The 13036-nt window shown below is 38.6% G+C and overlaps 2 protein-coding genes across 2 annotated transcripts; both read right to left on the bottom strand.

Moving 5' to 3' along the window:
* Positions 1-196: 196 nt before the first annotated feature.
* On the bottom strand, positions 197-4276 carry LOC103940641 (mini-chromosome maintenance complex-binding protein). Its single transcript, XM_009350794.3, has 14 exons — positions 3952-4276; positions 3614-3727; positions 3416-3523; positions 3055-3186; positions 2611-2655; positions 2393-2512; positions 2139-2297; positions 1896-1970; positions 1615-1728; positions 1247-1449; positions 1040-1175; positions 727-951; positions 504-571; positions 197-419 (listed from the first exon to the last, which is right to left on the bottom strand). Exons 1-14 carry the CDS (start codon positions 4117-4119, stop codon positions 305-307), a joined length of 1782 nt encoding a protein of 593 aa, XP_009349069.2. The 5' UTR covers positions 4120-4276; the 3' UTR covers positions 197-304.
* Positions 4277-5054: 778 nt separating this feature from the next.
* Positions 5055-6089, bottom strand: LOC103940653 (glucan endo-1,3-beta-glucosidase-like). The gene has a single exon (XM_009350808.1). It carries the CDS (start codon positions 6087-6089, stop codon positions 5055-5057), a length of 1035 nt encoding a protein of 344 aa, XP_009349083.1.
* Between the last annotated feature and the right edge of the window lie 6947 nt (positions 6090-13036).

The following is a 13036-nucleotide window of genomic DNA, read 5'->3' as shown; positions in this document are numbered from 1 at the left end:
CGGAACTTGAATAGTATTGGGTGATCGACGTTAACACTTGTGTTTAGCGGTTTTAACATCGTTGATCCGATTTTGGACATCAACATATTAAGTTTTGAAGAAAGTTAGCTTTACTCCTCATTCGATCAGAAAACCTAAAGAGGTATTCAGTAAACCAAACAGAAAGGGTCCACTCCAGAGTTTGAAGAGCCTGAAATTTGATGTCAATTGGCAGAGCATGTTAACATTAATGGCACAATATTTTCTTACAAAAACATCTGCACCCGTGGCCGGTAACAACAAATCTCAGTGGTGAATAGTACATTCACTTGAGTCTCTCTCTTCGTAACCTCTCGAGTTCCTTGACCATCTGCCAGTGTTCTAATGATAGGGAGGTTTCGCCGAAACTCATAGACAGCAATCGGCCCATTGTCAGCAATCTGCAAGCACGAGCAAGAAAATAATGAATGACTAACGAATCTCAAAAGAAGATAGAACATTTTGCAAATCTTTCAGTCTCTAACCTGCTGAAATCTTGGATTCCCAGTGTCCTATCTTCCTGCCTTGCCACAACCAAGTCATTTTCCATCACCTGTAAGGTTTCAGACAACGACATAAGCTAGAGGTGGATCCATCATTTTATCGTACATGGTGAAAAACATTTCTGAACTAAATTAGTAATCCTAAGTTCCTAACTCTATTGAAGTAGCAATTTCCGGGTATAAAATCATCCAAAACAACTATTACCTTCTGTATTTCTGGCTCAATAGAATGTGGCAATGATCTACGAGTAGCCAAGTACCATCTCCAAGCCTCTAGTGCTTCTGCGGTAATGTCAACAGAAGCCACTGAAGAAGGATGGAAAGGTAACACTACATCAGCTGGCAAAATGTTTGATTTGCCTTCCGACAGAACAAGCATTTGGATGTCTGCTGGCATGTCCAGTTTGTAGAACTTGAAATCATATTCCACCTGAAGAGGACAAATTAAAAAGTATCATGCCTCAGTGTGCATTTCGGTGCTATAAACTGACACATGTATAATAGAATAGAAAAATCACCTTTTGCAACTCTATTAAAGTTCTAAGCAATCTTGCATTTTCAACCCCAACAGAGTTAAGAATGCCAGCTTCCAACCGGGTCTCATCAAATATCATGTGTGAACCCTCAGCCAGCTGCAGAGCTCCGGTTATCAGCCTGGAGCAATGTGAAAAGTTAAAAACTAGAACAAAATTGACACTAAGGTACAGAATTAGAAATCTCATTACCTGCTTGTCTCATAATCCTTTCTTGGCGCAAGAGAAGCAGTGTTGAGATAATCCACTGTTAGGGATATACATTGTGTGAAAGGTAAAAGATTCTTGAGAGCACGGCCAATCCGAGTACCAAACACGGGTGCACTTTCTTTGCTTAAACAAGTAAGATTTAGTGAAAGCTTCCCCACAGCGACAGTTTCAACTCTAGAATACACCTGTCAAAAAGAGATTAAATCATATACCTCATAAGTAAAGGAGATGAGGAGAGATGTCCTTTAAAAGATTGAAATAGGACATGAAATCAAACGACATGATGAACAAAAATAGTATCATCATGTTGATCCAACACCGAAAATTTTGATATGAGAAGGACCATTTACCGTGGACATGAGATGCAACAGTATGAAATTAGCAGCTATGCCATCATTACCAAGAACAGCTGTAAGATGCCTCAAGAGAGATTCCCTGATCTCTTTCACCACCTTGGGCTTTGGCTATAAGGTAGACAATAATGGCATTTTCAAACACAATGTCTAAGTAATTAAGGGAAGAATGCGGAAGTGGGGAAATTTAGAGATCCCAGGTTTGCATATACACACGCAGACAGGCATAGAAGTCCTTTGTTTGAGGAAATATGAGACCATAATGAGCACAAAATCACCTCGATTGTAGGGGAACAAGGAAGGAAGTCGTGAACTGCAAGTTTCCTGTGAATAAAACAGTGGAGACGTGGTACCTACACCAAGGGAAAAATGTGAAACAAAAAAGAGAGTATAAAAATGTATGTACTTATAGTCCAATACCAAGTACTAACAAACAAGCTGTACAGAACCAAACATGCAAAATTTAGTGTTTTCTTATATATAGAGACCAACAATTTCATAAATGCAATATGAACCAATACCTTATTAGGGGGCAAGTGAACCAACACATCTTCGCTAAAACCATTTGTGAAATCATCTGATACATCCTTGTCCTCTTTAAACTCTGAATCGAAAGTGAAGACTCCAACAAACTCAAAAACCTCATTTAGCTTTAAGTCAGACTCCGGACAATCATATATCTGAAAGCAACAAGAGTTTCATCAGCTTTCACGAAAGGAGAGAACAAATCTCGGTTCATCATTTTTCTATTAGTACAATTAATTGTCCAATGTACCTTAATAAGGCAAGGAAGCAAATCCCTGTCGACATCAGGCACCATAATCACACTAGAGCTGGTGCCCTCAGTAATTGACTGCTGAGATGGAGTAGGGAGGGAAGAATGTCCACTCTCTTTCTGGAAAACGAGAAGAAATTCAGCATGAATAAGTATATGTTCCATCAGAATTGAAAACTAATGTTTTTTTTTATTCGAATAAAGTTGGTACAACTTACCAGCTTTTTGGGAGAAGGAGAACCTTCAATCCCATCATCTGAAACCTGTTATTTAATGCAGTATGTTAGGTAGACAAACAAGATGTCATGTTCCCAGTACAAAGCTGAGGGCACAATTCAGAGAATGGGAAGTGCAGAAAATAAAAATCATCTAGCCTATCAAGTAAATTATGACAATCCAATTAACTGAAACCCTTGCAGAGAGCTTCCTACTCATTTCGCTAACCAAAACTTCCTAAATTCAAATAACCGCTTTGAGCTGCTTTGCAGCCCATCACAAAGATGACCATAAGGAGGTTTTGCACTGTAATATAGTATGCATTTTCTACTTAATCAAGATTATCCTTTTAATAAAAAGAAACAGTTAAAATGCATACTTAATCACGATTATCCTTTCAATAAAGAAGACACAGTTAATATGCAGATTATGAAAATGGAAATTACATCGTAATCCATGATATCAGTAGCTTCAGTATCCACTCTCTGGCGCTTCTCTCTTTGTTGGGTTGCCGAATCCATACTTCTATACACCACCGCTTCGGAAGGAGATTCAGTCCATGAATTCAGTCCTGGCACCTAAAGACAAAAACAATATAACAAAATGAAAATCAAAAGAATGTCGGCCCGCAAATCCTTGCAGGCTCTTTGAAGTTAAAGGAATGTCATTTATCCTAACAAGGTGAAAACTCATATACCAAATACCAACACTAGACATATGCTTATGTGCTTCGAATTTCTATCACCATTTTACTAAAACTAAAGCATATGGTGCTATAAAGAAGAAAGAGTTTGAACATAGACTCACCGGTATGCAATAGATCATACGGCGTTCCCACAATCGCATATCGGGTGTAGAATCCATGGGGAATTGAGGAACATCGGTAAATTTGTTGGTCCTCCAAACAGAACCATCCTTCAATACAAACAATACATTGTTTTAGCACCAAGAAATCAGTCAGTATTGGATCATAAGAAAAATGATCAGAGGGCATAAGACTGCTACCTTATAAGCGCCAACGTAGAATTCATTTCCCAACATGTCTTGTATCATTCCGCGAAATCGAACCAGAGTGTTGAGCTGAACCCATCTTATACTTGCAGAATTCAGAATCGGCACCTAAATTTTCACAAGCAAATAAATAAATTTCAAATCTTCTTTTGCTATAGAAATAAATTCAATTGTTAATTGGCATCGCACACAGAATAATATTATATAAGCCCAGCTAAGAACAAGAGATTAATGGAGGAAAGGGGAAAAATACACAATTAGGGTTCAAGGAGAATAAAATGAGAAAATCAAAAGGCATATTAGCAATTGAAAGTGGGTATTAGGTTTTGGACCTGAGAGAGGCCGCCGTCGTCGTAAAGAAAGCTGCGGAAGACATCGACGGCGCCCCAGTCCTTGCCGCTGAAGGAGGCCGGGTCGGATCCCGACGCAATCGCCTTCTCGAAAGTGGATCGAACCGCTCCGAGAGGGTTCGCCAGACAGTCGTACGCTACTCCCACCATATCTGGTTCTCTCTCTCTCCTTTGAGTTCACTCGCTCTCACAGTCTCTCTCTCTGTCGATTTGTCGTTTGGGATCGGTTTCCCGCGCTTTTAAGTGAGGTCGTTGGGTCCGCTAAGAAGTGCTTGTTCCCGCCATTTTGGTCCTACGTTACCGGCTATCTTCTTACAACCTACAAAGAGTGTAGTGTAATGAGTTTTGGATCGTCGGATATCGCAGACGACTTTTGGATCGTTGGATGCGGGAAAGCTCAGTTTGGATGGAGAAATTTTTCATTGCACTGAGAATACGACTATTCATACTAACGGACAACTAACGGAAAAATCACTTGTGGACTAAATTTGCTAACGGACTACACCACGAGGGTTTAAATCCTAATTTTTTTACCACGAGGGCTATCTTCCGATAATCACCACGAGAACTACCTATCCGATTAGGCCTAATAAATATGAAAGGTGGGGGGTTTGAACTTAAGTTAGAGTCAATGTATTATTTTAGCTAACTTTGTTATGCCAAGGTTAAACTTAATTTTATTGACTAATTATTACATGACGATAAAATCCGATTTATTGCCATTTTGTTGTTGAAATCTTCGAACTTAATTGGGTATATAAAAATAACATAATGTTTTAGTTAATTTAGCTACACTGCTAATATTGAATTAACATAATGATAATAAATTCCGTGTTTTGTTGTCAGTTCATTGTTTGATTAATTTGTTGCTTAGCAATTCTCAAAAGCCTTCATTAGTTCCATCATCAGTTCATAAACGTAGAAGAGAATCGAATTGATAAACACATAAAAAATTAAAACAATCTAAGAATGTTACGATATTTGGAGACAAATCACATTCTAATTAAGAAAAAAGAGATTAAACAAAGACACAATATAACTGCACTTTGAGCTAATAGTGCACTCGCATTACTTTCCGTAACCGGCTACATCCTTTGTTCTTCAAAATTGATAGGATAAACGGGTCTCTTGTTCGGATAAAACAGACCCCATTGTCGCTCCACTGCTTCACCAGATTTCATGTTCTCGTTGAACATGGCAAACAAGTAAGTCTCGACGGGCTTTCCCAGCCGCCTTGGAGTGCCATGTGACGACAGGACGTGCCTAATTAGGTTAGAGTTGTATTTTTGCGCAGTGCTTGGTGTTGTCACGTTCCCATTCCCGCCGGAGGGCCAGCCCGTCTCCGACACCACCACTCGGACTTGGGGTGCGCCTGCTTTCTCCAACGATGCATAAACCGCATCCACCATGGCATCAAACAGGTTGTAATAACTCAGACCATCATCTATCACAACAGCGCTTTCGGAAGCGAACAATGCATAGGGTAGTGAAACGTCGCTAGGGTTTTCAACGTAGGTAAAGTAAGGGTACACATTGACTAGCAATGGTGCACCAATACTATTCAAGTATCGTGCGATCGGAACCATGTACGCTGCGGTGTCTTGAGAAAATGTTGCGGCCGAGGGAGGGTAAGACTCACCCAGTACCGACATTGCAACTGCGGTCGAGACCTTTATTTGCTCAATAGAGTTAAGAACCCCGGAGCTCAATGCACTGTGCAAGTTTTGCATTGCTGGGAGGACGTATCTCGCAACCTCTCCTGGGATGACCTCGTTCCCAACGGCTATGTATCGGAAATTGACTTGCGGCCAATAAGGACGAATGTAAGCTGCTACCCAGTCCTCAGCAGCGGATTCAGTGCTTGCAAGTTGTTGAAGTTCATCATTGCGAACTCCAACTAGGACGTTAATGCCGGAACCACGAAGGGCCTTGAGTGCTTCGTGGTTTGGTTCGTAAATTCTCATTAGACCAATTTGATTCAGTTTGTACATGTTGATTACTTCTGTTGGTGGTGGCAAGTCGTTGCCTAGCATTCCATAGCATACTCCGATCGGAGAACCGAGTGCTGTCGAAAGCGTGACGAAGAAGGCGAGACAAAGCAGTTGAAGATTACCGGCCATTGCAGAGATCGATTTAAGGACACAGGATTAGACAAGCTCTAACTCGGGCTGAATTGGTAGCGTGAGTAATTTGCAGGTTATTCAACTCTAAACCATGCTTTATATAGTTATCAAACCCCAATTCAACCAGTAAAAAAAGACATGATTTCCTGATGGACAAAAGGAAATCGAAACTCGAACTGCATTTTTGGAAAGGGAAACTTAAACTAACAAAAACAGGAAATTTCCTAAAATATTGAGGATTTCAACTCAGACTAGGAAAAGCTAAATTAATAAAAACGAAACGGGAATTGATATTAGACAAGAAAAACCTAAATTAATGAAAGCAAAGCGGGAATTGATATTAGCACTTAAAGAGCTGCATTGCTCTCTAGTGTAAAAAGTTAAGAGAAAAAGAGTGCAGGATGGACGTTTTTGTCAGATAGTCAGATAGACGGATCATTGATCCAATTCTAACCACACTGATATTGTCTCAACTTAACCACATATTCCTAAAGTTTTGAAAATGGAGAATGTGTGTTTCCAGTTAAAGTTTGTTGCCCGACTTGGCACGCAAGCAATCACCGACGTTAAATCCGATCATTGATGTACAATGAACGTATTTATGTTTAGGCTCTCTGGGACATCTGATGTACATAGCAAAGCAAACTAATGAGCCTTCATCGCCCAGAGAAAAGTCTGGTAAAAAAGTTGCTGGACCTGGATTTCTCCAAACAGGCCACATGAACATATATTCCAAGTTTGTCCACTTGCCTGGCCTCCCCAATTGTATTTTTCTTGCAAACGTTGCACGTTTTGTCCACCCAGCCCTCCTACATATTGCCCATACACTAATTTCAAGTAAAAAACAATTATCCAAATTAGCAAAATCATTTCAACAGATATTTTCTTTAGAAATCCAAATTAGCAAAATCATTTCAACCGATATTTTCTTTAGAAAAATACGCACACAAGCAAAACCGGTTACAAAATAAAATTTAAATGCACTAAACAAATAGGTTTTTATTGTGTGTTTAGTGTAGATTCGGCAATTTCTTGAATGATTCGTTGATCTGGTACAAAATGACATGAAAAACAAGTATAACACGACAAGATCTATTAAGATAACAAAGATGACAAGAAAACGACACGAACACGACAAACGCAACCCGTTTGCCAGGTCTAGTTTAGTGTCCTTCCGGTTCTTGTTTGTATTCAATTTTTGTGCTTATTTTCCTGAATTTCTTGGTAGAATATATGAATTTTTGATGTAACAAACCGTCTCGGGATTTACGGAATAAAAAGAGTATTTTTGTATTTTCACTAAATTTGAGGATATTTTCCTTTTAAAAATGGTTTTTGGGTCTTAAATGGTGTGCCCAAGGGGGCCCACCCCTGATTTGTGTCCCCAGTCTTTCTCTTCCTTTTCTCTTAGTTCTCTCTTCTCCCTCACTTTTCCTTATCACTCCCTCTCGAAGAAGACTCTAGCATTCAAAGTTTTTCATTTCTTGTTCGTTCGTAAAATTTTCATACATTCTTATTCCTAAATTTTTTTAATTCTTTGAATAGACGTAGGAGAAAAATACAATGGCTAGAAATTTAGAAACCACAACGAACGAAACTTCCTATGTTCAAAGATCCGGATCAAATGATGATAGAGATAGCAATGTAGCCCTACCACGACTATCCATGAGGCTCAATGCGATGGCAAGAAGAGTAACCTTGCAACCACTGAACACCACCACCACGGCAGCCACGTCAACCACCGTGGTAGCAGGGAGTGAGACAACTCTATGCAATGAGACCACGGTGAACAAGGAGCAACGAGGAAGCCATAAGTTTATTCCCACGCCACTTTACAGCAGCAGGCTCAAGCATCAGAGGCAGGCCAAGCCGCTGCCCCAGCAGTGCACAACCTAAGCCTTACTCGCAATCCAGCCCACTCTCGTGGCCCACCTAGCTACCCAAATCAGACTAAGATTGGTTCAACCGTCTCGGCTTCAGATTTCTGGACCGACGATTGAACCGGGGTAATTTTCACCTTGTTTTTCTACAGATTTGACATATCTCAACTCAAATCTCGCGCCCAAAGTTCATTACCCTTCCACCACTCAAGGCGACACATAATGTCCATGCTCTTCCACCCCAAACGATGAACAACACTTGTCCCGATAAGTCGTAGAGTTGACAAGTGCCCTCGTGTAGTAGACGATCTTGGTGAATTAGCTTTTGCAGCGCATTGAGATACAGTGTGCCCCAGACGAGGTGTCCTGAATCAGGATAAGGGCAAACGACGAACCTCACAAGCAGAGTCTCGGTAAGCAGCCCATTGACCAATCACAAACTGAGCGTTCTGATAATGTACATTCCTGCCTGAGCCCCCGAGATAACGTATACTTTCATCTTAGCGCGTGGACCAACGTTCACTCTCAGTTATGCTTATGGATGAGCATACATTCATGGTTGGCCCACTATTTGGTAATCAACATAGACAACCTTCTAGGCGAAGTGTTCATTCACGGCTAGGCTTATAAGGAGCATCATCCACCTCACATTGGAGTAGGCAGCACGACGAATAGAGATAAGCAATCACTCAATCCAGTGTAACGAAGTCGCTGACGAGGCGCTCCAATGAGACATGACTAACATAAGCAGGTCACATTTCATGGACGAGATTGAGTAGACAAAGCCTCCACACAAGTTAACCATGCCACATTTCACATCCTTCAAAGGAGATGGAGACCTGGAGAAGCACCTAAAGCACTAATGGAGTGCAATGATCCTTTATCGAAACAATGACGCCCCTCATGTGCAAGATATTCGCCACTACTTTTCAAGGCAAGTCCCATGATTGGTTCCACACCTTGTTACCACAATCCATTCGGAGTTTCAATGAGCTTTCTTTGGTTTTCACCAAGGAATACTCATCATATCGCTATATCAAAAAGAAGTCCGACCACTTGTTCAACATCAAGAATAATCCAAAGGAGTCGCTTCGCGACTATGTGAAGTGGTTCAAAGCAGAGAAGGTGAAGATAGTCGGATGCAACAACTCGATAACTAGTGCAGCCTTCTCAAAAGGACTCTTAGTAAACCACCCTCTATTCGGAAAATTGATCATGGTATAAGATCTAATTATGGCATAGTTATTTGCTCTGGTAGAGAAGTATGCACTTTGGGACAAGGCTCGGTTAGTAGACAAGGCACCCGAGTAGCCTAAAAAAAAATCTGCAATGGCTCAAAAGAAGGAAGACGAGATGCAGTACAACAACAAAAATAGGCAAGAGGCCAAGCGCAATGACCAATCCCAGACTAAAAGAGGCCCAACACCTAAGAACTATGCAAAGTTCTCGATCTTGATCCACCAAATCCTCCGTGACATCAAGAGCGAACCATAGTTCAAGTTGCTGAAGCAATCAAAGGGATATGCCTCTAAGTTGGATCACACTAAATACTCCGCATTCCATCGAGGTCCCGGTCACACAACTGATGATTGCTACATTTAGAGGAACTACTTAGAGAAGTTGGTGAAAGAAGGCAAGGTCAAAAGATACTTGGACAAGTTAGCTGCGTAACCTTGAAGGAACGTAGATGTCGACGAAGAGCTGTTGACCAAGACAATTCATATCAATGGCATTTTCACTGAATTCGAGCACTTAGGAGCCACCAACAACTCCAAGAAGAGGAAGATCCAACATGCTTTATTAGTCTCACAGGTCCAGGCAGTCGACACCAAACCTGGACCTACCGTTGGCTTCACTGTGTAGGATGCCGAAGGGGTTGACTTCCCACACGACGACGCTATAGTTGACAAAATGATGTTGACAACGAAAGTGCGGTCAACCTACTTTAGCTCTCAGTAATTCAGAAGATGGGCTTGGAAAACACAATCATATGCTAAGCGAAAGTTCGCACGGGATTCAACGGACACACCCCGATTGCCATTGGTAGCTTACACTTGATGTGAGAACAACGCCAATTGTCTCAAAGTAGAAGTTCACAATAGTAAGCAACCCGTCTCCCTACAATGGGGTTCTAGGGCGACCTTGGTTGATAAAGTTGTATGCCATAACATCCGTCAAGTATCAAAAGATCTTATTCCATATTCCAGGAGGAGGAGTCGGAGAAATCAAGTCTGACCAAGCCACATCTCAACGATGCATTGTGCAAGTACTGAAGGAGTCAAAGAAAAAGACTTTTACCCTAATAGAAGCCAAACATTCATTCTCTCAAAGTTTTTTACTTAAGCATTAGAGGTCATTTGAATAACCCCCAACTTATCGTGGGCATGTAAGGCTTTTGGTCTTTGATCAAAGGTGTTGGTTGTTTTGCAGGTGTAGTTTTGTTAATTAAATGAAGGCAAAATTTTGCATTGACAGCACTTGCATAGTTGACATCCACAAAATGGGAAAAAGTATATGTGAGAAAATGTACATGGCATCACAAGTCCTAGAGAGTTTGATTCGACAAATCCATCCCCGTAGTATTCCTTTACATAAGAGAGAGAGTTGATGATTTTGCTAGACCTGGCATTCGTGTCGTGTTTTTCATGTTCGTGTCGTTTTTGTGACATACCAGATATCATAACGGGTCGTGTCGTGTCGTGTCGTGTCTTGTCGTGTAACACCCATTAAAGTAAACGGGTAATATAACCCGACCCGGAATCGACACGTTAATATTATCAGGTAATATTACTCGATCCATTACCCGTTAAGGAAATATATCTTAAATCAATAAATAATGAAAATGAAAAACATAATTTGATCCCAAAAAAATTGAAAACATAAAATTTGCATATGTATATCACGTTGTCACATAAATATTACTTCAAAACATAAAAACAACATTTGTCTTTTAAGTATTATATGTCCTAAAATAAGAGTATAATGAAAAAACATTAGTACATTACCACAAAATACCAAATGTTCAAGGATATGCAAAATGAAAGGAACTGCGTTTCAAGTTTGAGAAAAACCTTAGACGTTTTTTACAATAAAACCTTTCAATTTCATCAATCACCAAGGGAAATAATATTGGTTTATTTTGAACTACCTTAAAAATACTATTCATAAGGCTTTGTATGGTTTGCATATTTTTTCACATTTTTCGAACTTGTAAATGAATTATTATATATTATTTTAATGTGTTTAGTATTTTTAAATTACTTGATATTTTTGTTTTTAATATGTTTTATAATTTTTCTAATCCCACTCTTTGCCAATAATATATCATAAAAATAAATAAAACTTAAAATTTTTAAATTTATATAGAATATTAATTATTTTAATATACAATATATACTTGTACATTATGCTTATTGTATTTTATAGTAAGTTTTTTTTAGTAGTTTAAAAAATTAAAACTATCAAAATAACTTTTTTTCTTAACGTTTTGAAACGAGTTATTCGCGTGTCACTCTTGTATAAACTTGTTAAGGATCCGTTATTAACGGGTTCTTATCGTGTGATCCGATAACAATCCGATTAGTTATCGTGTTGATCTGAAACTCATTATTTTTGTATCATTTACATGTCGTGTTAACCGATCGTGTAAAAAATTATAAAATCCAGACTTTGTTGAGGGGAAAATTGTAATCGAGCATTCGTAGATGTTATACCGACTTCAACCCACCACCAAAAAGTATTTGCTTTTAATAAAGGAGAATTTTCTTTAATAAAAGGAGATGTGATATGAACACATTGTCATAAAGTAGATCTGAAATTAAAGAAGTTGGCTTTTTAATGGGAGAATGATTCTCTCCCTTTTTTTTTGTTTTTTTTTTTCCTTTCCTTCTCTATTTTTTTATTTAAACGATTACAGTTAAATCACGTTAATGTTATATATTAATTTTTTATTAAAAAAATAAAATAAAAAGTGTAAAAGAAGAAAATGAAAGAGGATGGAAAGAAGAAAGAGAATCATAATCCTTTTTAGTAAGAGTGGAATTTTTAATAAAGTAGTAGTGGTGCCACTCCCATAGAGCATTTGCCTTTAATAAAGTAGAATTTGCTTGAGTAAAGGAGATGGGATATGATTACATTGTCATAAAGTCACTTTCCTGAACAAAAAAAAAAAAACCGAAGGGGCTGGCTTTAATAAAAAAGTCACTTTCCTACAATTGTTGAAATGGTTGAAATGTTGAAATGTGGATTCATGGGCTTCTTCTGAATCTAAGACTTTATCTCGTATATCCTCAGATTATTGCCCGTTTCTTTTGGTTTTATTAAAAAAAAAAAATTATTATGTGTTGATGTGATATATTAATATGTCACTCAAATTTTTTTTTAATAATTAATAAAAAGATTGTCAATCCAAAACTTTAGTCCCACAATCATTCCGATCCCAGTTCACATTCCTCTACCTCCATCTATGGTAGTCTTCCATGTCTATTCTCTAAAAAAAATTTTAATACATCCATATTTACACACTTTGACATTCTTCACCGAATTGGATCTAGATCGAGATCACCTTTGGTGACAACTTGGATTGGCAACCACTTCTGTGACATCACCGTTAATATTTAGACGGTCAACATCCTCACAACCTTAATCTTGGATAGCTTGTTGGACGCTTTCCTGGTGGTCTGGTGACGTAGAGAACAGAGAGATCTGCCTTAAGATAGTAAGGTTCTAATCGAGGCGCGTCTATTGTTGGTTGAAAATTATTTCCAAACCCTCTCTTAGACCTTGGTTAAGTCTTGTATCTTTGAGAATTTATTAAAGGGATATCTCTTCGGAGTAGGCCATACTATAAGAAGAAAAAAAAAATTGTGGAAAAAAAATATTTAGACAAATTTTTTAATTAATTATTAAACCCACATCAACACATAATAATTTATATATATATATATATATATATATAATTGGGGCATATTGACCATATTGATTTGTAACACCTATTTTCAAGGATTATATTGATTGATTTTCAATTTCAGGGACCATCTTGATGGTGTGGGTCAATTTCATGTA

Source organism: the organism of the source record quoted next, unplaced genomic scaffold, assembly GCF_019419815.1.
Source record: "Pyrus x bretschneideri cultivar Hongxiangsu unplaced genomic scaffold, Pyrus_bretschneideri_v1 Contig32, whole genome shotgun sequence".
NCBI lineage: Eukaryota > Viridiplantae > Streptophyta > Magnoliopsida > Rosales > Rosaceae > Pyrus > Pyrus x bretschneideri.
This window is presented reverse-complemented; position numbering and strand designations above follow the sequence as displayed.

What these genes read in the sequence shown, in the direction of transcription:
- LOC103940641 (XM_009350794.3), bottom strand. Translation starts at nt 4,119, where the DNA reads ATGGTGGGAGTAGCGTACGACTGTCTGGCGAACCCTCTCGGAGCGGTT. An exon ending in CTTTAATAGAGTTGCAAAAG is followed by an intron (nt 952 to 1,039) that starts GTGATTTTTCTA and finishes TGTCCTCTTCAG; the next exon opens with GTGGAATATGATTTCAAGTT. An exon ending in GGAATCCAAGATTTCAGCAG is followed by an intron (nt 420 to 503) that starts GTTAGAGACTGA and finishes TCGTGCTTGCAG; the next exon opens with ATTGCTGACAATGGGCCGAT.
- LOC103940653 (XM_009350808.1), bottom strand. Translation starts at nt 6,089, where the DNA reads ATGGCCGGTAATCTTCAACTGCTTTGTCTCGCCTTCTTCGTCACGCTT.